The 23,887-nt window shown below is 40.0% G+C and overlaps 1 protein-coding gene across 1 annotated transcript in view; it reads left to right on the top strand.

Annotated features, from left to right (window-relative positions):
• Positions 1 to 21,720, top strand: part of LOC136668621 (gamma-aminobutyric acid receptor subunit beta-2) — an 82,247-nt gene extending 60,527 nt beyond the window's left edge. The window contains exons 5-10 of the mRNA XM_066646250.1: positions 4,841 to 4,923; positions 11,321 to 11,458; positions 13,579 to 13,731; positions 17,193 to 17,437; positions 17,926 to 18,066; positions 18,494 to 21,720. Coding sequence (XP_066502347.1) covers positions 4,841 to 4,923; positions 11,321 to 11,458; positions 13,579 to 13,731; positions 17,193 to 17,437; positions 17,926 to 18,066; positions 18,494 to 18,841 — 1,108 coding nt within the window. The 3' untranslated portion in view covers positions 18,842 to 21,720. The remainder of the gene's footprint in view (positions 1 to 4,840; positions 4,924 to 11,320; positions 11,459 to 13,578; positions 13,732 to 17,192; positions 17,438 to 17,925; positions 18,067 to 18,493) is intronic.
• The last annotated feature ends 2,167 nt before the right edge of the window (positions 21,721 to 23,887 follow it).

The following is a 23,887-nucleotide window of genomic DNA, read 5'->3' as shown; positions in this document are numbered from 1 at the left end:
TATCTCTGACTGTAGTGTTTACTGAGGTTGATTGTGGACTAATATCTGTGAATGTAGTGTTTACTTACTGAGGTTGACTGTGGACTAATAACTCTGACTGTAGTGTTTACTGAGGTTGATTGTGGACTAATATCTGTGAATGTAGTGTTTACTGAGGTTGACTGTGGACTAATATCTCTGACTGTAGTGTTTACTGAGGTTGACATTGCACTAATATCTCTGACTGTAGTGTTTACTGAGGTTGACATTGCACTAATATCTCTGACTGTAGTGTTTACTGAGGTTGATTGTGGACTAATATCTCTGACTGTAGTGTTTACCGAGGTTGACTGTGGACTAATAACTCTGACTGTAGTGTTTACTAAGGTTGATTGTGGACTAATATCTCTGACTGTTGTGTTTACTGAGGTTGACTGTGGACTAATATCTCTGACTGTAGTGTTTACTGAGGTTGACATTGCACTAATATCTCTGACTGTAGTGTTTACTGAGGTTGATTGTGGACTAATATCTGTGAATGTAGTGTTTACTGAGGTTGATTGTGGACTAATATCTCTGACTGTAGTGTTTACTGAGGTTGACTGTGGACTAATATCTCTGACTGTAGTGTTTACTGCGGTTGATTGTGGACTAATATCTGTGAATGTAGTGTTTACTGAGGTTCACTGTGGACTAATATCTCGGACTTTAGTGTTTACTGAGGTTGACTGTGGACTAATATCTCTGACTGTAGTGTTTACTGAGGTTGACATTGCAGTAATATCTCTGACTGTAGTGTTTACTGAAGTTGATTGTGGACTAATATCTCTGACTGTAGTGTTTGCTTAGGTTGATTGTGGACTAATATCTGTGAATGTAGTGTTTACTGAGGTTGATTGTGGACTAATATCTCTGACTGTAGTGTTTACTGAGGTTGACATTGCAGTAATATCTCTGACTGTAGTGTTTACTGAAGTTGATTGTGGACTAATATCTCTGACTGTAGTGTTTGCTGAGGTTGATTGTGGACTAATATCTGTGAATGTAGTGTTTACTGAGGTTGATTGTGGACTAATATCTCTGACTGTAGTGTTTACTGAGGTTGATTGTGGACTAATATCTGTGAATGTAGTGTTTACTTACTGAGGTTGACTGTGGACTAATAACTCTGACTGTAGTGTTTACTGAGGTTGACTGTGGACTAATATCTCTGACTGTAGTGTTTACTGAGGTTGACATTGCACTAATATCTCTGACTGTAGTGTTTACTGAGGTTGACATTGCACTAATATCTCTGACTGTAGTGTTTACTGAGGTTGATTGTGGACTAATATCTCTGACTATAGTGTTTACCGAGGTTGACTGTGGACTAATAACTCTGACTGTAGTGTTTACTGAGGTTGATTGTGGACTAATATCTCTGACTGTAGTGTTTACTGAGGTTGACTGTGGACTAATATCTTTGACTGTAGTGTTTACTGAGGTTGACATTGCACTAATATCTCTGACTGTAGTGTTTACTGAGGTTGATTGTGGACTAATATCTGTGAATGTAGTGTTTACTGAGGTTCACTGTGGACTAATATCTCTGACTTTAGTGTTTACTGAGGTTGACTGTGGACTAATATCTCTGACTGTAGTGTTTACTGAGGTTGACATTGCACTAATATCTCTGACTGTAGTGTTTACTGAAGTTGATTGTGGACTAATATCTCTGACTAGTGTTTGCTGAGGTTGATTGTGGACTAATATCTGTGAATGTAGTGTTTACTGAGGTTGATTGTGGACTAATATCTCTGACTGTAGTGTTTACTGAGGTTGATTGTGGACTAATATCTGTGAATGTAGTGTTTACTTACTGAGGTTGACTGTGGACTAATAACTCTGACTGTAGTGTTTACTGAGGTTGATTGTGGACTAATATCTGTGAATGTAGTGTTTACTGAGGTTGACTGTGGACTAATATCTCTGACTGCAGTGTTTACTGAGGTTGACATTGCACTAATATCTCTGACTGTAGTGTTTACTGAGGTTGACATTGCACTAATATCTCTGACTGTAGTGTTTGCTGAGGTTGATTGTGGACTAATATCTGTGAATGTAGTGTTTACTGAGGTTGATTGTGGACTAATATCTCTGACTGTAGTGTTTACTGAGGTTGATTGTGGACTAATATCTGTGAATGTAGTGTTTACTTACTGAGGTTGATTGTGGACTAATATCTCTGACTGTAGTGTTTACTGAGGTTGATTGTGGACTAATATCTGTGAATGTAGTGTTTACTGAGGTTGACTGTGGACTAATATCTCTGACTGTAGTGTTTACTGAGGTTGACATTGCACTAATATCTCTGACTGTAGTGTTTACTGAGGTTGATTGTGGACTAATATCTCTGACTGTAGTGTTTACTGAGGTTGACTGTGGACTAATATCTCTGACTGTAGTGTTTACTGAGGTTGACATTGCACTAATATCTCTGACTCTAATGTTTACTGAGTTTGATTGTGGACTAATATCTCTGACTGTAGTGTTTACTGAGGTTGATTGTGGACTAATATCTGTGAATGTAGTGTTTACTGAGGTTGACTGTGGACTAATATCTCTGGCTGTAGTATTTACTGAGGTTAATTGTGGACTAATATCTCTGACTGTAGTGTTTACTGAGGTTGACTGTGGACTAATATCTCTGACTGTAGTGTTTACTGAGGTTGACTGTGGACTAATATCACTGACAGTAGGGTTTACTGAGGTTGATTGTGGACTAATATCCCTGTAGTGTTTACTGAGGTTGATTGTGGACTAATATCTCTGACTGTAATGTTTACTGAGGTTGATAGTGGACTAATATCTCTGACTGTAGTGTTTACTGAAGTTGACTGTGGACTAATATTACTGACTCTAGTGTTTACTGAGGTTGACTGTGGACTAATATCTCTGACTAGTGTTTGCTGAGGTTGACATTGCACTAATATCTCCGACTGTAGTGTTTGCTGAGGTTGATTGTGGACTAATATCTCTATCTGTAGTATTTACTGAGGTTGACTGTGGACTAATATCTCTGACTGTAATGTTTACTGAGGTTGATTGTGGACTAATATCTCTGACTGTAGTGTTTACTGAGGTTGACTGTGGACTAATATCTCTGACTGTAGTGTTTACTGAGGTTGACTGTGGACTAATATCTCTGACTGTAGTGTTTACTGAGGTTGATTGTGGACTAATATCTGTGAATGTAGTGTTTACTGAGGTTCACTGTGGACTAATATCTCTGACTTTAGTGTTTACTGAGGTTGACTGTGGACTAATATCTCTGACTGTAGTGTTTGCTGAGGTTGATTGTGGACTAATATCTCTAACTGTAATATTTACCGAGGTTGATTGTGGACTAATATCTCTGACTGTAGTGTTTACTGAGGTTGATTGTGGACTAATATCATTGACTGTAGTGTTTACTGAGGTTGATTGTGGACTAATATCTAATTCCTAATGTAAAGAGAGTATTCTAAATATAACTAATATTCTAACGAATCTTATGAATGTAAAACAGTGCAGATTTCTCCTGTTCTAGTTTGTGCTCAAGTGGTTATTGATCAGTATTTCCTGATGTTTTTGTTGAAACTGTTTTTTTGTTAATGTCTTTTATTCTAGTACACATGGAGGCCGTTATGTACTAATATCTCCTCTTCTAGTGAACACTGATGTTGTTTTTGTAATAATTCCCTAATATTAAAATACTTATATGCTTACATCTCCTATCCTATTGTGTATACAAATGAAATTATTGGGTTATATCTCTTATTGCAATGTATATGAATATTCTTTATGACTAATATCACCTATTATAGTGTACACTGAGTTTAGAGTGGTCTAATATCTTCTAATTTTAAGCTTTTTTTTTTTACTAATATCCCCAAGTGTATATTCATATTTATGGATTAATTTCTCATATTCTATTATAATGTTATAATCATGTAATGCTATACAATAAGAATATCTAGGGAAAATGTAGGCTATATCTCTTATTCTTGTGTATACTGAGGTTGCCTAGTGGAGATATTAATGGATAGGGGGTCATCACACCCCCCTTGTGCGTGACTCTCTGAGAACTCTTACCCTTGTGTAGCTGGGGGACCATCAGTGGTCTCCTGATGACTGGACCAATGCTAAAGGCCACAGGGCCACTAGGGAGCTAATGGAAGAAGGGTGCAAAGATGCTGATGGGTGAATGGTTTTAATTCTAGTACATGGAAGAGCTTTGTGAAGTGGTTTATGACTAATATCTAAAGATATTGTATATGAAAGTGTTTTTTGAGGGTTGTTTATTGGTTAATATCAGTGCTATGTCGATATCAGCTTTCAAATAACACAGTCCAATGGCCCCCAAAGCTCAGACCTAATCTTCTGCTTTTGTTTTTGTGTTTTTTGCAGCTGTAATTTGCCTGATTCAGCTGATTGGGTAATGATCAAACCCAGGATGAGCTGATTCAGCCGTTAGACTTGAGGGAAGGGGATAATTTAAGTGGTGCACTGGGTCTTAAATCAGATTTTGCTCACTTCTTTCATTTCGGTTCATTATTTCATGTCTGGAACAGGTTGAGCAGCAGAACACCAGCAGGATACAACACAAAAATATGAAATATTTACAGAATTCACTATATGTTTTAATTACAAAATTCCTATCAAATATAAAGAGTAATTAAATGGAAATTAAAACACATTTTTTTCTTTGTATGGTAAAGTAACAACATTTTACTGGTGTGAGTGACAGCATGAGTGTGTAAAACTGTCCACAGGTTTGAGTGTGAGTGAGTGAGTAAGTGAGTTAATTGAAGACAGGTAATGTGTCTTTGTGTCCCTACAGAATCACCACCACGGCAGCGTGTATGATGGACCTGAGACGATACCCACTGGATGAACAGAACTGTACACTGGAGATCGAGAGCTGTGAGTGGCACAACTATCTCTCTCTCTCTCTTTCTCCTCCTCCACCAGGTGAATCAGGTCCTGGTTCTGGAAGCGGGTTCTTGTTTAGTGGCTGTTCTCTCGTGGTTCAGAGCGAGTCGAGTAGGGACTAAACCGTGGCGTGTAAACCTTGCAGAGCGCTGATCGTCCAGAGAGAGTCGTCACTCTACGCCACGCAATGCAGACGACCAGCACCAACTCTCCATCTGTAAAATCTCCAGCTGCAGCAGAGATCACGTTTGAGACGACACCAGATAAATTTCACAAATGGGGGGTGGGGGGTCTGTGGGAGTGGGAAACCAACCAGGGACTGAAAAGCATGTAGAGCTGAGTTAAGTAGTTACCATGCAGTGGAAAATGCCTTTCTGTCTCTCCAGAAACTATAACGTGAATATGTTGACTTAGGTTGACTGGCATATTCCAATTCCTTTTTTTTCTTTTTTTTCTTTTTGGACATGTCGGTCTCAGAGAGAGAGAGAGAGAGAGAGAGAGAGAGAGAGAGAATGAAATTGAGAGGGAAGAGCTGGTACACCACTCTAATTTGTGGGTAATAGAATAAAATGATGTAATTGTTATATATTTTAATAAAACATTGAGAATTAGTTCTTTATTTGGCCTCAACCCCAGCTGCAGAATGATGACACTAGCCACTGGTGGAAGGAAACTTGTCTTTAATAAGCTCAGCCAGCAGAGGTGAGAACGGCATTCCAGTGTCTCTCTCTCTCAGTGACAGTAGCAGGAGCAGATGGATTATGAAGCCTGTCTGCAGTCCGTGATCATTAGACACATCGATGGCAGGCCATTAGCATTGAGGCGATATGAGGCACAGACAGGTTTAGCAGGTTATTGATGGACCATGTCTCTGACAGTGTGTCTCACTTTCACCCACCTGCTCCTTACCTCACACCCGAGAGCAGTCCTCACGTCCAGGATGACAGGAAGACAGCCAGAGCTCCGCAATGTGAGACGTCTCTTCTAATGAGAGAATTCTGCTGCTTTAAGGTTCTCCCCCTGTGTAAACAGCCCTGTTCAGAACGCCCGCTTTCAGCACCTGTTCCTTTAAATGATAATGAGCCGCTCGCTGTTCACCCCGACCCCGAGCGCACAGCAGTGAGGAGCGAGGAGCAGAAGCTCTGGTTTTTAGCCGTTTTCACTCTGTTCTCTTTCTTCTCTGTTTTTACTCAGTGCTCTTATTTCTCCGCGCTCGTTGTGTCTGTTTTGCTGAGTTTAACCTCGTCTTTGCGCTCTCACATAAACATGGGTCCAGCGCTGTGATTGGACAGACTCAGACGAGGGGGCGGGGCTATTCTAAAGTCTCTGCACTTGACGTCAGAAGCGGAGCAGAATCAGAGCAACGTGTTTTCAGACTCAGGCAGTGCACAGAAAACAGACTGGGGGGTATTGTTTCACAGTGTGTGGGTTGGTGGGCTCCAGATCCCCACATTAATCTGAACATACTCAGAGTTTCTTTACAACATGTCCCTTTTAAAATATCTTTAGTGATATAAAGCAGACGTTCTGACTCCTCCTGCAGCGGGTGAGAGTGTGGGGTTCTTTATCTCTCAGCGTGAGTGCTGCTGTGGGAAGGGTGTGAAGGATAAGGATAGTCTATTTTCACCAGGGTGACTCTTCTAATGGCAGCCCTTGTGTTTTACTGAAAAAATTAGTGTTGTTGAAGCCAAATTTTATTTTATTTCTTCATTTACTGCCTTACCTTTTCCTGTTCGAGGCTCAGTGTTCTTTTACAAATCCCAGAATGAGGAATATTCCAGATACTGACTGGATCTGTGATGATTTCTCTGAATAAGAGATCATTTTCCGCCATGTGCGTCTGTTCTCTGTCCTTTTTTCCCTCATCAAACCCTGCCGTATGAGGAGTGTGAAGGATAAGGAAGGTCTCTTTTTTGACAAGGTGGCTCCTGTTTTTATAATTGAATTCAATTTTTTCTCTTATCTCTGCCATTCACAGTGTGTTTTAGTGAATTTTCTGCATCGCCGAAGCACAGAGGAGCAGCCGGCCGTCAGATTTCATCTTACGTTTTTTTACATCCCTCAGGTTCATTCCTCCGTTTCAGATGTACCCGTTCTCCAGTCGAGCCTCGCTCCCCCGGCACAGTGTGGACTTTCAGGGCACTTTTTAATTGGACACCAGACATAGATACAGGATTAAAGTGGCTTTGAACTGTGGGCATCAAACATTCATCAGAGCTGTGCACGTTTTACAGTTAACCAGACACTGCTCCCTTCTCCTTCTGTCTTTTTCTATTACTTGTTTTCTTTCTTTCTCTGAACGTTTTTATTTTGTCCTGTTTTTTCGTCATTAAGAACAGGACCCCTGACTGAGTGAAGTCACCCAGGATTGGCACTAGTACTGACTCTGAGACTGTTGTAAGAATAAAAGGTTAAAGATTATTAATAGATATTACAACCTTATTTCTACACATATATAATGAAGATTTATGGATATAAAAATCTATATATAATCTAAATAGATATCAAATCTTAATCCTACATCTTTAATCAAAGCCTTAAATCCTACTAAGAACTCTAACTAACATCTGATTTGTACTTTCTTGTTTCCACCTTCAATAGTGCAATATTTACAGTGTGGTGTTTAAGCTTCGTAATAGTTGCATGTCTCGCCTCACATGGTGATTTACGGTGATATCGAGTAAGGTTTTTTGTTTTTAAGGTGGTACTGAGAGCAGGAGCAGTTCATATTTTTAAGGTGAATTCAAACAAACTGGGCATGCAGTGATTTGAAGTGGTCCTGAACACCATGTTTTGTTTTTTAAGGTGGTATGGAAATGGATCATTTCTTCTGTGTAACCCTTGAGTATCTACATAAATAATGATAATAAGTGACCAATTTAAATATATATTTTTGGTCAAATTCCCTCAAAGCTGTCATTGTGTACATTACAGGCCTGAGATTTTTGGTTGTAAAATTTGAGTGTGTCTTTAATAATTAGTCAGAATAAGCATCCCTTCTCCACAGCTCTCTGATTTGCAGGTTTATTCTTGTTGTCTTGATTTTACTCATTTATTTCTTACATAATTTTAGGAGCGAGTGAGTCAGGGACATGGTTCAACCTCAGTCTCTCGACCTCTGGCTGCCCCCGTAAGTCCGGCTTGGTCTTTTATTTCTGAGCTTTTCTTCTTCTCCACAAGAGATTCCCCCTCTCTCTGAGAAAGGAACGAGGGAAAATAAAGCGAGAGAGACGCAGTGATGTAAGAGGAGTGACAGCGATGTGGAGAAGATAGATAATTTACAAAGTCAGCCTCAGTGACACAGAAATAATGGACTTAAGTGGCCTGCAGAAGTCCAGGGCTCTTAATCTGGTCCTCTCTGTGTAGATAAGAGTGGATGAATATCAGTGTTTGACCTCTTCATGGTGGGGTTTTAAACTGTCACACTTTGTCAAATAAAAACCACGTGGTCAGAGGCAGTGGTTTATTAAACTCAAATTAATATTTTAAATGAATGAATCCAAAACAAAAAACTACATCTGACTTGTGACATCTGACCTTTAATTTTTCATAAATTTGCTTTAATTATATGTAATATAGTATTAGAGTATATTTTACTAAGAAATAATTACTCATTTTTAATAGACTGCTAAGGGGCATCACGGTGGAGCAGCAGGTCGTGGGTTCGATTCCTGCTCCGGGTGACTGTTTGTGAGGAGTGTGGTGTGTTCTCCCTCTGTCTTTGTGGGTTTCCTCTGGGTGCTCCGGTTTCCTCCCACGCTCCAAAAACACGCATTGGTAGGTGGATTGGAGACTCAAAATTATCCGTAGGTGTGAGTGTGTGAGTGAATGTGTGAGTGTGTGTCGCCCTCCCGTGAAGGACAGGCGCCCCCTCTAGAGTGTGTTCCTGCCTTGTGCCCAGTGATTCCGGGTAGGCACTGGACCCACCGCCACCCTGAACTGGATAAAAGTTACAGACAGTGACTGACTGAATGAATGAATGAATGAATAATAGATTGCTTTTGTTGGTGAAGAAATAGATTGTGTTCTCTTCATTTGAACTGAATCTATAACAGTTAAGATGTTTTATTCTGTGTATTATCTTTATGAAATTGTAACATAAAAACAATCATGAAAACACTTTTATTAGTGACAAAAACATATTAATCAGTAATAAAAGCTAATTCATCAGTGACAAAGATAAATGATTCTGTGGCAAAAACTAATTCATCAGTGAGTTAAAGGAGTTTATCTGTGACAGTATTAAATGTACCTGTGACTGAAACATATTGATCACTGACAAAGAAAAATGGATCAGGAGTGAAACCTGGTGAACTCTGAGGGAGAGGGAAAGACTGTAACAGTGTGTTTAAAGTTTCTGCTCTGTGTTTTTGTTTGGAAACTAACTAAAAGCTGGAGTGTGGAGGAAGGGCTCTGTAGCTGTGAGGGCAGAGTGGATTATGTAAGAGTTTCTTAGTGGTCCCTGGTTTGGTTTTAAGTTTTAAGTTGTTTATAAATTATTTATGACCTGGATCTCCATGTTCCTGTCAGGTTCAGGACACGGAGCACATACTAAATATCTGCTGTTTTTATTTGAACAGTAATGAGCTGAGATGAGTTATGGTTTTTAATGGAGTTCAGCCCCAGGTCTCAGTGTCTAATGCCTGACGTTACCCCCATCCCCTCGCACTGGGGTCATTCACAGCACAACACGCCTCACACTGCAGTGGGTCCAGAGACTAGCCCCCGGCTCTGTGAAATATTTACAGCTACAAGGAACATGGTGAACTTCCTGAAGAAGCATGGGCTGCTTTTACTCAATAGAAGACAGGACAGACAATTAGAACTGAGCTAATTTATATATATTATTACATTTACATATATATTTACATAGTCCAAAAACATGGAGGGTAGGTGAATTTTCTTCTGTCTAATAACTGTCCTGGTGTGTGAATGAATGACTGTGTATGTGTGAGTGAATGTGTGTGTGCCCAGATATGGATTGGCGCTCTGTCCTGGGTGAAATCCTAGTGCCCGATGCAGTCCTCCAGGTGGACGGTCGTTCCTGGTCGAGAGGACGCTGTGTGTGTTTGGCTGCCGCTTCTCACCAGTGTGTGGATTGAGCGTTCTGAGCAGTGTGGATTGTAAAGCGTCCTTGGGTATCGAGAAAGAGGCTATATAAGTATAACGATAGATAGATAGATAGATAGATAGATAGATAGATAGATAGATAGATAGATAGATCGATCAGTGGGACAGGAGGGGGATGAAGTGTGGACACACCCCACCCCACATCCCACACATGACGACACACGCACCCACACCCCACACACAGCGACACACACGCACTCGCCCCATACGACACACACCCTCTTACCCCACACACAACACACAACCTCACCCAATGGTGCTTTTCCAGCGCATGGGTCCGGCTCTACACGACTCGACTCAGCACAGCTGGTCTCGCTGATAGCTTGTCAATTTTCCACTGGCACAGCTCCCCTGTGAAATGGAGCCAGTGATGTTGCAAAACCCCTTTTATGCCAGCTTTGAAACCACAACAACGACAGCAGTAAATTTAGGCGCTGTTTATTCATCATGTATTTGCGTGTTGTTTTTGGTTTTTGGACTGAACATGGCTCCACCCCAATTCTCACAGATCCGTTTTACTTGTTGCACGTTTGACTTTCACTGGACATTTTTCTTCAGCCATCAGCCCAAAGGAGCATATAAACCTCTTCAAAAAACCTGTAGGATTTACACATCCCCATTTAGTACCCACTCAGTTAGAACCCAGAGCAAACAAGGACTGAAAAAGTACCTTGTCTTCAGAGACCAGTGGAAAACAAAAAAGCTGTGGCAAGTCGAGTCGAGTCGTGTAGGTTCCTTGCAGTGGAAAAGCGTCACAAGGATGCTCTTAAAATGATGTTTTTAAATTTACTTCTTAAAGCTGTTCATATACCATTAAGATTAATCATTATCAGGAAACCCACCCCTGGATGTTCTCTCTGTCATTTGGGTTTACCTGTTTCTACTTGTTTGCCTGAATTTTTCTCTGGCTTCCACCATCTCTACTCTGTGAATCCCCTGAAAAAAAACTTGTTTTGTTTGATTATACTCTGCAGCTGGCTACATTTCACATCAGTCAATCCTGCTGACCTGCCTACCACCAGAGGGTGTAAGAACATGAGGACATTTGATTAAAGCCCGTTTAAATTGAATGTGTATTTAAGTGAAATGCATGGTGTCTATTGGTTGGTCTATAACGATTGACGCACTGGGGACCCCTGACCTGAAGATGAACATAGGAGATGTAATATAAGGGCTTCAACCAAAATATTTCTCTCTCTTCCCAAACACAGCTGTTTCCACTTATTCTCTTCCATTTTATCTCTGCTTGTCTCCACAGATGGCTATACTACAGATGATATAGAGTTTCACTGGCGAGGAGGAAATCACGCTGTGACTGGAGTGGAGAGGATAGAGCTGCCCCAGTTCTCCATTGTCGATTACAAGCTCATTTCCAAAAACGTGGTCTTCTCCACAGGTGAGGATCCACACACGTACTTACAGGCAAACGATGGGCTTTTAAAACTTCAAATGCTGAATATACATTTTAAAATTACAACAGATATCTAAAGATCACATTAAACCTCAATCAAGTCTCAACCAACCCTCAGCACGGCCTCCTAAAATTCTTCTCAAATCCCTCATCCCGACCTTCTCTGAACCACTTCCAACCCTTGCCCTGACCTTCAAACCTCCTCTGACTCTCAGCTCGACCTCCAACTCGTGGCTCAACCTCAAAACCTCCTCAGACTCTCTGCCTGACCTCCAAACCTCCTCAGATTTTTGAACAATAGACATCTAAAAATCACATCAAACCACTTCCAAACCTTGGCCCGACCTTCAAACCTCCTCCGACTCTCGGCTCATCCTCCAAACCTCCTCTGACTCTCAGCTTGACCTCCAAACCTCCTCTGACTCTCAGCTTTATCCCCAAACCTCCTGAGACTCTCTGCTTCAAATCAAATCGAATTCAAATCAAATCAAATTTATTTGTATAGCGCCTTTTACAACTGACATTGTCACAAAGCAACTTCACAGTTTCAGAACAGAACATTTAAATCAAAGCCCAATGCGAGCAAGCCGAAGGCGACAGTGGCAAGGAAAAACTCCCTCAAGGCTGGAGGAAGAAACCTTGGGAGGAACCAAGACTCACAAAGGGGACCCATCCTCCTCTGATCAACCAAAGGTTGACCTCTAAACCTCCTCAGACTCTTTGCCTGACCTCCAAACCTCCTCAGACTCTCTGCCTGACCTCCAAACCTCCTCAGATTGTTGGACAATAGATATCTAGAGATCACTTCAAACCTCAATTAAGCCTTCTCCAACCCTCAGCCAGACCTCCTAAAATCCTTCTCAAATCCCTTGGCCCGACCTTCTCTGAACCCCTTCCAACCCTCGGCCAGACCTCCAAACCTCCTCCTAGTCTCTGCCCGACTTCCCAACCTCTTCCAACTCTGCCCAACCTCCAAACCTCCTCAGACTTTCAGTCTGACCTCCAAACCTCCTCCGACTTTCAAGCCTCCTCCAACTCACAGCCAGACCTTCAAAATCCTCTTCCAAACTTACTTCAACTCTCGACCTGACCTCCAAATCTCCTCTGACTTCTGATCTTAGCCTGACTTCTTTCAAACATACTTTGACTCTCAACCTGACATTTGAACCTCCTCTGACACTCAGCCCGACCTCCAAACCTCCTCAGATTTTTGGACAATAGATATCTAAAGATCACTTCAAACCTCAATTAAGCCTTCTCCAACCCTCAGCCAGACCTCCTAAAATCCTTCTCAAATCCCTCGGCCCGACCTTCTCTGAACCCCTTCCAACCCTCGGCCAGACTTTCAAACCTCCTCCTAGTCTCTGCCCGACTTCCCAACCTCTTCCAACTCTGCCCAACCTCCAAACCTCCTCAGACTTTCAGTCCGACCTCCAAACCTCCTCCGACTTTTGGCCCGACCTCCAAACCTCCTCAGATTTTTTTAACAATAGACATCTATAGATCATTTCATACCTCAATCAAGCCTCCTCCAACCCACAGCCAGACCTTCAAAATCCTCCTCCAAACTTACTTCAACTCTCGACCTGACCTCCAAATCTCCTCTGACTTCTGACCTTAGCCTGACTTTTTCAAACATCCTTTGACTCTCAACCTGACATTTGAACCTCCTCTGACACTCAGCCTGACCTTCAAACCTCCTCTGACTTTTGGCTTGACCTGCTATAAACCTCTTCTAATACTCGGCCCGACATTCTACAAACTTCCACCAACCTTTAGACTGACTTCCTTCTAACATTTTTAACTCTCAACCTGACCTTCAAACCTCCTCTGACACTCTGCCCAACCTCCAAACCTCCTCTGACTTTTGGTTTGACCTGCTCTAAATCTCTTCTGATACTCAGCCTGACATTCTTCAAATGTTCACCATCCCTCAGCCCGACCTCGTCCAAACCTCATTCGAATCTCAGCCCAAACTCCAAATCTTCTGCGACACTCAGCTTCACATCCAAACCGCTTCTGACACTCAGCCCGACTTCCTCCCAGCCTCCTCAGACGCTCGGCCCGACCTTCTCTAACCCACACTCTCTCTTTCTCTCTCTCAGGTGCTTACCCTCGTCTTTCCCTCAGCTTTAAACTGAAGAGGAACATTGGTTACTTCATCCTACAGACCTACATGCCTTCCATCCTGATCACCATCCTGTCCTGGGTCTCCTTCTGGATCAACTACGATGCTTCAGCCGCCAGAGTGGCTTTAGGTACCGTCCTGATCCAGAAACCACTGATATGTAACTGAATCATATGTTGTGTATGCAGTGTTAATTGACCTCTTTTTGCTGATATTCTAACTCTGATTTTCTAACTCTGTTATACATACACCCATCAGCCACAAGATTAAAACCACTGCCAGGCAGGGAGTGAATGGTCAGTGTTTGAAGTGTCCACACTGACCCCTTCAGTCCTCACATGCATCTGCAGTCCTTAGGCCACCCCTGACCCTGTTGCTGGGTCACTGCCTGTCCTTCCTCTGGGGCTGATTTAGGTCCGAGTGGTGAACTGTGACCTGCTGTTACCTGCAGTTACCCCATTATCACACTTTTTACAGGAATTGGGGCATGATATGTGATCATGTAAATATGGTTTGCTACTGTTTATTTATCTTAGAGATCTTACAGAGGGATATTACAGATACAGTGAATATCTCAGACATCATCACTTCATTTTAAATAAAAAAAAAACCCTAATTTACAGTTCAACTCTAGATTAAAAACATCAGTGTTTGTTCTGGTCTGACTCAGAGAGCGAGGCCAGAGAGCAGCTCCGGCTGAGAGTAGACGAGCGAGGGAGAGGATCAGCACTGATTGGAGCCTTTCTTTTCACAGCTTTCCTCTCACACTCCTCAATTTCCTTCCCCTTTTATTTTTCTTTTTTTCTCCATTCTTTAATTCTCTGACTTTTTCCCTGTCATACTTGATTATATAATCTCTCTCTCTCTCTCTCTCTCTCTCTCTCTATTCACACTATGTCTGTTTCTCTTTATATATATTATCTCTCTCTCTCTCTCTCTCTCTCTCTCTCTCTCTCTCTCTCTCTCTCTCTCTCTCTCTCTGTGTGTGTGTGTGTGTGTGTGTGTGTGTGTGGGAGAGCACTCTCTCTGATTGGAGTGGGATTTTGATGAGAAACAGGGGATGAGGGACTAACAGGATGACGAGTGTGGCATGTGTCTGGATATTTTTGGCAGTGTGTGTTAGAGCTGTGGATAGTATCACAGCTGAACAATTAAATATTTTCATATTGAAATTGCAAAAGATGCATATTTTTTTTCTTTAGATGTATCTTTAGATGTATCAAGCGTGACAGGGAAAAATTCAGAGAATTAAAGAGTGGAGAAAATAAGAAATGCTTCAAAATGACGTAAACAAAAAGAATTCATGTATTTTTACACTGTCACATTAAAAACTTCTGTAAAATTACATATTTTGTAAAGTAAAGGCTTTTGTTTTTGACGGGGCGTGTCGAAGTGTGTGTAAACCCTCAGTTTGACTTGGCCCAGCCCTCTCTGAGTGTTGTGCAGTGTAGGTCATCCTCCTCCACCTCCAGGGCCACAGGGAGTTCACTGCTGCCACCAGGCCTCACCACGCTCTCACCACAATCCCCACAGGGACCTTGCATTTGAGTCACTGTCCCATTACCCATTCGAGACCGAGCCAGTGCTTCAGAGCCAGGGAGAGAGAGGTGGAGACAGACTCTCCATTTCAGTCCTACACTGAAGACACAGGATGTTTAAACTCAGGCTTGAAAAGGGGGCCGGCATGGAACAAGCCCTGCCAACTTTTGATGTAACAGAAGGTAAAGGTCATGAATTTGGGCACAGTACAGATGCACTCAGAACATAGAATTAATTTACTTACTCTTTAAAGGAACATTAGGTAGTATTTTTATTTAAGATTACAGCTTTCAGAATCCATATGATGCTCCACTGAGCTGTAACAGGGAGAATACTACTCTGGCCTCAGCACTGCAGAAACTGCACCATGTAATGTTTGGACAAGGCTAGACTTTAGAATTGCCCTGCCCCCCCCATCTGAGTCTGTCCAATCACAGCGCTGGACCCGAATTTAAGTGAAGACGAGGTTAAACACAGCAAAACAGACACAACGAGCGCAGAGAAAAAAGAGCACTGAGTAAAAACGGAGAAGAAAGAGAACAGAGTGAAAACGGCTAAAAACCAGAGCTTCTGCTCCTCGCTCCTCACTGCTGTGCGCTCAGGGTCGGGGTGAACAGAGAGCGGCTCATCATCATTTAAAGGAACAGGTGCTGAAAGCGGGCGTTCTGAACAGGGCTGTTTACACAGGGGGGGGGAACACTGCTGTGGGCTCTGGGTTGAGGTAAACAATGAGCGGCTCATTATCATTTAAAGGAACAGGCGTTCTGAACAAGGCTGTTTAGACAGGGGTAGGACGGGGCTATGGGGACTTTTTTAAAGCCATTTGCAGACGAATTTAAACTTTAAAAGCACAAAGGTAGCACAGAAAACAGTCTACAGAAAGTGCATTTATGATCATCTTGTAGTCTGCCTCATGCCCATACAAGGACTTCTGGGTGTGAGCTCTATTTCTATTGGCTAATGATATTTAAAAGGGCACAGAAGGAATATTAATGCCCTTTGGAATGACTTCACAACTTCAGTGCCTTGTTGGTAAATAAAGCTTTTTAAATATTTGTTTGTCCTACACTGCTGTACTTGTCCAGTGCTCTATCTGTACAATGTGTTTTTTCAGAGTGTTTTTATGGTCAAACGATGTCATTCAGGGCCGTATACACTGCCGTAAATCTTTCTTCTTCGCTTGTGTCCTGACCACGGCGCTATAACTCACCTGGACTCATTACTGTCTCTTTCCTGGCAACAAACTCCGTCACATTCATCAGGATGAGGCCAGCGAAGCCGCTCCCTGTGGAAATGTCACATTATTTCTTCTAAAACTTGGCAGGGTTTTATTTATCATTATATTCCACTCTCTCCAAACCTTTGTCCTTTCTGTCCGTCATTTAACTTAAGCTGAAAAGTTAAGGACGACTGGAGGCGGATTCATCTCCGCCGACAGAATGAAAGCCCAGGACAATTCCGAGCACAAACCTGGCTAAGGTCCTTACCTTAGCAATTAATTTACTGAAAGATTTGCTGATCGCATCACGATAGAAACCTCAAGAGACTTCCACCATGCATCTAAACATTTCAGAGAGCAATTAAAACACAGATTTAATCAAAAGCACTAAGCTAGCTGATAAAACATGCATGCTAATGCTTCCAGTTAACGCAACAGCATGCTATCGAGGCATTAACAGCAGGTTAAATCTACAGACACAATTTCCATAACCGTTCAGACATTAAGGTGTCATTTTGCAAAGTTGTTTATATTAAACAAATAGAAGTAAGTTGTTAAAAATACGGAGAAAGAGTTATTCTTTGTCCGTTTTTCTGGCTATAATATTCATATAGCACTGTTTTGTCCTCTGGTCTTTCACACCGGTCGGCCAGTGCACTGCTGACCATTAAAGGCAGGGCTTGTACAGCAGCACTGCAGATCCATGGATGCAAAGCTTATGTCTAGTGTGACCAGGACTTTATAGCTCTAGTATACTCACAAAATATTTCCCACTTTAATATTGAGCAGAGATTATCTCAGAAGTAACCATGCAATGCTGTGATTTATTTCAGGCATCACCACTGTCCTCACCATGACCACCATCAACACACACCTGAGGGAGACCCTCCCAAAGATCCCCTACGTTAAAGCCATAGACATGTACCTGATGGGCTGCTTCGTGTTCGTGTTCCTGGCTCTTCTGGAGTACGCTTTGGTGAACTACATCTTCTTTGGACGCGGGCCACAGAGGCAGAAGAAAGCTGCAGAGAAAGCAGCTACTGCCAACAACGAGAAGCTCCGCATGGACCCTAACAAGGTGAAAAATGAACACTGCTCATGTGAGAGGGAGGGACCCTGAGTGAGTAAACAACAGAGAGTGAGTAGTGAGAGAGTAGACAGGAAGGCATGTGTAGAAACTGAGAGCAGTGTTTGAGAAGACACTGAATACATAGGGAGTATAGTGTGAGTGGAGAGTGAGTAGAGAATGTAAAGAAAGCAATTAGTTATTTCATTCCACCTTAAATGGAAAAGATATATTCTGCTTCTTCGAATCCACCTTAAATAATCAAACAGTTCTGATGCTCCTCTGTCACTTCCAGTGCTGCAGTATTCAGATGCTGGTGCTTTAATTCCACCGTAAATGATGTGGAAGTTACATGCTGAGGCATATCATTTAAGGTGGAATGGAAAATTTACACTAAACTGATACATTCAGACGGCATTTGGTTTCAGTTTTTGTTTAAAGTATTTATAAATAGTGGAATAGAGAATTTTTCCTGATAAAGTGTGTGTGTGTGTGTGCAGTGGCTGGTGGGTAATGTGGTTCAGAGAGATGATACTCTTTATGCCAGAATGAAACAGAGGGATATGGACGCCCATGACGCCATGTGGGAGCCAATCTTTATGGACGATGCAGCGATAGGACTGGGGGACCAAAAAAACAAGGTAACCACAGTTAATTAAATGCCCAGTCATTTTTGCCAACAGAAATATTCAAACTTATTTATTTATATATTTTAATTATGACTTTAAAATTGCTTTCTATAATGAGCTTTTCACTGCTCTGTTGTCCCTAAGGGAAGGTCACAAATATGGGGGCAACTATTTTTAAAATAGGGTTTAGCACAGAACATGTGGCACATCCAGGCCACTAGGTGTCAGTATAATGACTGTTCCATTATATAAAAAAGAAACACCAGCAAATAGTCATTTTCTCCAGTGACTATTCTAGAATGCCCCAGTTTGCTAAAAGATTGCATCCCGTGTTTTGCCTCTCGACAATGACTCTCACCTGCAGCTGCTCAAACTAATGTCTATCATATCTAGGCTAATTATGTTGTACCTGGACTCATTTTCTCATCACACTTTACAGATGGACCCCCATGAGAACATCCTGCTGAGCCCCCTGGAGATTAAAAATGAGATGGGTGGTTCTGAGCTAGCACTAGGGCTAGGAGACCCTCGTAGCACCATGCTAGCCTATGACAGCTCAGCGCTGCAGTTCCGAAAGCCCGGGCTACAGCGGAACGCCTTTGGACGGAACCCCCTGGAACGCCACGTGGTTCAGAAGAAGAACCGCTTACGACGGCGCGCCTCGCAGCTCAAGATCACCATCCCGGACCTGACAGACGTTAACTCCATCGACAAGTGGTCGAGGATGATCTTCCCCACCGTCTTCTCCTTCTTCAACATCATCTACTGGCTCTACTACGTCAACTAACAAAATTTCATTTAAAGTATTTTCTTTGTTTCCACATCAACCCCTGGCTCTGTTTCACATCAGTTAAACTCAACTAAACAGACTTTAATCAACATCATCCACTGGCTCTACAGATGAGTTTTAACGTTTACATTTAATTTCCTACCTGGATTGAGTAAACAATATTTTAGTTAATAATTTTTACATTTATTTGCCCTTTGTTCTTCTAATTCAGCCAAATTTAACAGAGATATGTCAATATTTAAATTTCCCTCTAAATATTTAATCTTCGGACTTTGTCATCGACCACTGGCTCCACTACTACGACTAATCTATTTATTACATTACAATTTCAGTTAATTTAATTTATCTTTTGTATTTATTTTAGCATCCTCTCCTGCCTCGACTGACCCAATTCAACACACAATTATTAAAAACTATCATTATTTTATTCACTGTCCACATTATTAAAGTCCACTGCCTCTAAACTGAACAAAACACAGTTTAAAATGCAACACTTTCCTTTTCCTTGTATCTGTTTTATTTAATTAATGTCACATTTCCCTTTGCTTTTAAGCTAATTAGCAATTTTGAAAGATCATCATCAAATGCTCCAGAGGCATTGTACCCCTCAGACGGACTCGTGGTGACTTCAGACTCATGCGCGACTGATCCAGTGCGTTTACTCTACAGTATACAAAAGCTAGCTATGAATCACATTTGTAGGCGGGGCTAAAACAGGGTAAGTGGGCCTTATGATAGGTCAGATTTTTTAAACATCTTAAAAATATTAATGACCCATAAAAACTGGAGCAAGCCAGTTCTGACTTTAGTACAAATAGATTTCTCAGTTAACATTTTAATGTTATTATTTTTCATTGTATTGTTTCTAATCTGTTCTTTATTCCTTACGTTAATTAAGAGCGTAATCTAGAACATTCTGTCAACACAAACTAACATAAAATGTTAAATTTCAGCAGAAATCCTCACTTTACTGAACAGAGCCAGAGGTTACAGAGTCAGAGGAAACTGAAATCATAAAAAAATGAACAAACAAATGTAGTATTTTCCATTATTTTTCATTTTATATTTATTTATTTATTTATTTATTTATTTATGTTTTTATGAACCACCAACTTGTATATATCTCTTGTAAATATCTCTTTAAATATCTTTTGTAAATATCTCTTTAAATGATTGGAATGAGACTTCTTCGAGAAATATAATATCTGTGTTTACATATGGATCGGTCTATTTCCGTGGAGTTCTGAAATCTGAACTGGGCTGAGGACTTTTATCAGGAAAACAAACAAACGAACAAAGAACAAGGTGTCTCACCTGTGGAGCATGGAGTCATCTCGTTTCTGTCTCACAGAGACGAGAAGGAAAGACTTCAGCAGGAAACGCCTGTAATTCATAAGCACAATACTGAATAAATACTGTAAACCTTACGGCAACACTTCATTGTGAGTTCATAATCCTTATAAATGCATTCATAAGGTGTTTATATGGCACACATAAGGCTTTATAACATTGTAATAAACTTGTACTGTTGCTCTGTTTATGGGTTCTATTACACATCTGTCCAAAAGTACATTGCAAACATAAGACGCTATAAAACACTCTATTATAATGTATGTTATTTGACACCTGATTGTTCTATCATAAACTCTTGTTTTATAAACTGCCATTGCATGGAGCACTGATGCCAGTCAATTTAAAACATAATGTATGCCATATAATGCCTTGGGAATACGTTTATAAAGCTTTAATGAACAGAGTTCACAAGAAATGTTACTTTTTTATTTTCTCACATTCACTGCTGTATATTTTTAGTCATTTCTTTATTTTTTTTAATTATTATTGTTATTATTATTGTTATTGATTGACTGTGACATAATTATTTTCAAGAGATGATGCCAGAAAGTAACATGCTCTTAACAAATGAACAAGCAAAAATAATACACAACAATTCGGATAAAATGTTGGTAAAATTCTAGAAAAAGTTTAGAGTTAAAGCTCCTGTGGTTATTTATGGCCTATGTATGACCAAATTGTAAAATTGTTCTGTAGCAGTTTTACACCAGTTTTCCTCCAGCGAAAGTCTTCCAGTGAAAACTTCAATGCCACTGACGGTTGCTAGGAAACGAAACATTTCTAAATCCATGAACACAATTCACAATCACAGAGGAATTCCTCTGACGTTATCCAAAGGAGGCTGAGAGGAGTGAGGTGAGCAGGGGTCGACTGTAGAGAAGTTCACTCAGTGACTCAGACTTCCTTCCAGTGTTGGTGAATGGAATCAGGCATCTTCCTGTTTACAACACCTCTCCAGCATTTGATTCCCTTTCCACCACCACCACCACAGAAACCTCCACCTGATAAAGAGCTTCATAAACATGATGAACAAACAGTGAACAGGTCATCATCACATGTCCCTCTAAATATGTATTTATTTTAGTTATTGGTGTCAAAGGTGTCATTAATGTATTAACAGAGTAAATTATATATAAGTGCACAGATGTCTGGTTCCATTCACCACCAGTCAACAACTCCCTCAGCCTCTCCCTTTACATATGAATTATATTTAACTCTTAATTATGCACAAAACTTTTGAAAATCATTTCCACTGCTGTGAAGAAGGTTTGATGATCTGTAACAACTAAACTTCAAAGCACTCCGCATATATTAATTATAATAAATAAACATTTATGGAGATGTTTGTAGATTAAAAAGAGCATGTGATCGGGAATGTTGTTATAACACTTCATATCACAGACTTTAATCACGTCCTATTCCCAAAGTCCAAACATAACTGCATGCAGATATAGACCATTATAATAATTAGTATTTAATCACAATATACACAATCATATATTTTTACATATTATAAGGTTGTATGCAAAAATTACACCTCGTCAAAGTATATATTTTTTTCAGTTTCTCACATCAACAAACTTAAATGTGGCATTTTTATACATTTTTTTATACTTTTAGTTAAAAGTTAATTATCATTGTTAACTGTCATTGTAACACATTCACAAGTAAATGACATTTTTGTTTGTTTAATTTGTAATATTATGCCGAATTGGCCACTATTCTGATGAAAATGTATAAATTACAGCTGTGTCCTAATGGTTAGAGAGTGGGTTTGGAAGCAGGGGGGGTGAGGCGGTGAAGAAATAGCACTGTCTTCTCCTTCAACATCCATGGCTGAGTGGTCCTTGGGCATGATGCCTAACTCCCAACTGTCCCCGGGCACTGGGAATAGCTGCCCACTGCTCCGGGGGGTGTGTTCACTGCCTCCAGTGCACTAGTGTGTGTGTGTGTTCACTGCTGCCACAGATGGCTTAGATGTAAAGGGAAGGTTTTGTTTTTCTTTGTTTAATAACAATATAGTAATTTAATCCAATGAACTAAATTGATTTTGGAAATCATTATCACTTCACAGGGGGCACCTACATTTTTGCACACAACCAACAGAGGTCCTCTCTATTATTATATTCTAATAATTAAACATTAAAACTCAGTATTATTCTTAAATTGTGTTTTATAACAGAAATAAAAACAGAAAGTGGTGCTTTATAATGAATTACAGATATGTTTCAATTTTTAAAAAAATATATCATTTTAACCCAAGGGCCAAAAAAGTGTGGATGTGGTTTTTCTGATGTGTTTCACGTGATGGACAACTATTATAGTGATTGTATGTTTACAGTGAAGGTACACTTATTATAAACTGATCACATATAAAACTAAAGGCTTATTTATTACATTATTGAACTAAATTCTGCAAACATTTACAGACAATTTTATTTCAAGTATAAACTGCAATAGTTTGCTTTTGTTTGTTTCTCTGCCATAAAAGTGTTAATTTATTTTTATAAATATATTGTTTATGTATTACTGCAGTCAAATGCATTCCCACAATTCTCTGTGCTGATTTTTATTGAAGCACTACTTTAAAGATGTCACCAGGTCTCCTAAACTCGCCTGTATAACTTTAATAACATTTCTTTCAGACTTATTTTACGTTTTGCAGAATGACGGTGGTGTACATTGTGTTGGGCTATGAGAAAATCTTTGGGAGTTAGGGCTTAAATCTAAAGAAATAATGCTCCAAAAAATCATGAAATCAAATGAAATATATCAGTGTAAATATGACATACTGTAAATAGAAGTCAGATTTATAAACTCAAACTCTTTTTCTATGACATTCCGCTTTGTACTTTAATCTATGGCTCTAAGCAATGTCCTGAAAAATATTAATATTCAATAATGTAAATATTCTCAGAAAACTGATCAAACTTGTGGGTTAATCGCTTTATTTTTATTTCACTCAGGAGTGAATTTATTTAGCTGTGCTTCATTTGAATTCTGTCTGAAAACGTTCGTAACACATGCGTAAGCATTAATAATAACTTAGTGTCTGTTGAAGGTAAACATAAGCTTTGTTTTATTTTCCACCTTAACTTTAATGATGCCATTGTTCTGTAATTACATGCATTTTTTTATTGTAGTTTATTCATATTAATATAAATGTAGTCTTTTTTCATGAAACATTTAATTCATCTGCTAAGTTCATGTGATGATTTGGGAATATTGATAAAACCGTGAAGTACATATTTTTTAATATGAATTTATGTGAATTCACATTTGTTTTTTTCCAACATAATTGATTGTACTGTTTTATCATAAAATATAAATATTACATAAAAGGCTAGACATAAATTCATAAATTTCTAACAGATTTGTTTTTTAAATTGTCAACAAAAGTACTAATTTATGAAAGTGTTATTTAATGCTTGAGCATGTGTTATAACGTCCACGTGTGGAATTTAGGTCGAGTTCAAACAAATTATCATTCATTTCAATTCATATTCATTTTTGTTTTTTATTTCTTTTATTTATTTATTTGCCTCTATGTGCTGAAGTGTTTTTAAGACGACGCTCGGACGACACACTGATTCACTTTTTGTTCATTTTCTAAATAAAAATGGAATGCGTCCTTAAAAGGAAATCTGTTGTTGCACTTTGTTTTAAAAGCACTTTTCCCTTTGCTGGAAA

This window comes from Hoplias malabaricus, chromosome 15 (assembly GCF_029633855.1).
Source record: "Hoplias malabaricus isolate fHopMal1 chromosome 15, fHopMal1.hap1, whole genome shotgun sequence".
NCBI lineage: Eukaryota > Metazoa > Chordata > Actinopteri > Characiformes > Erythrinidae > Hoplias > Hoplias malabaricus.
This window is presented reverse-complemented; position numbering and strand designations above follow the sequence as displayed.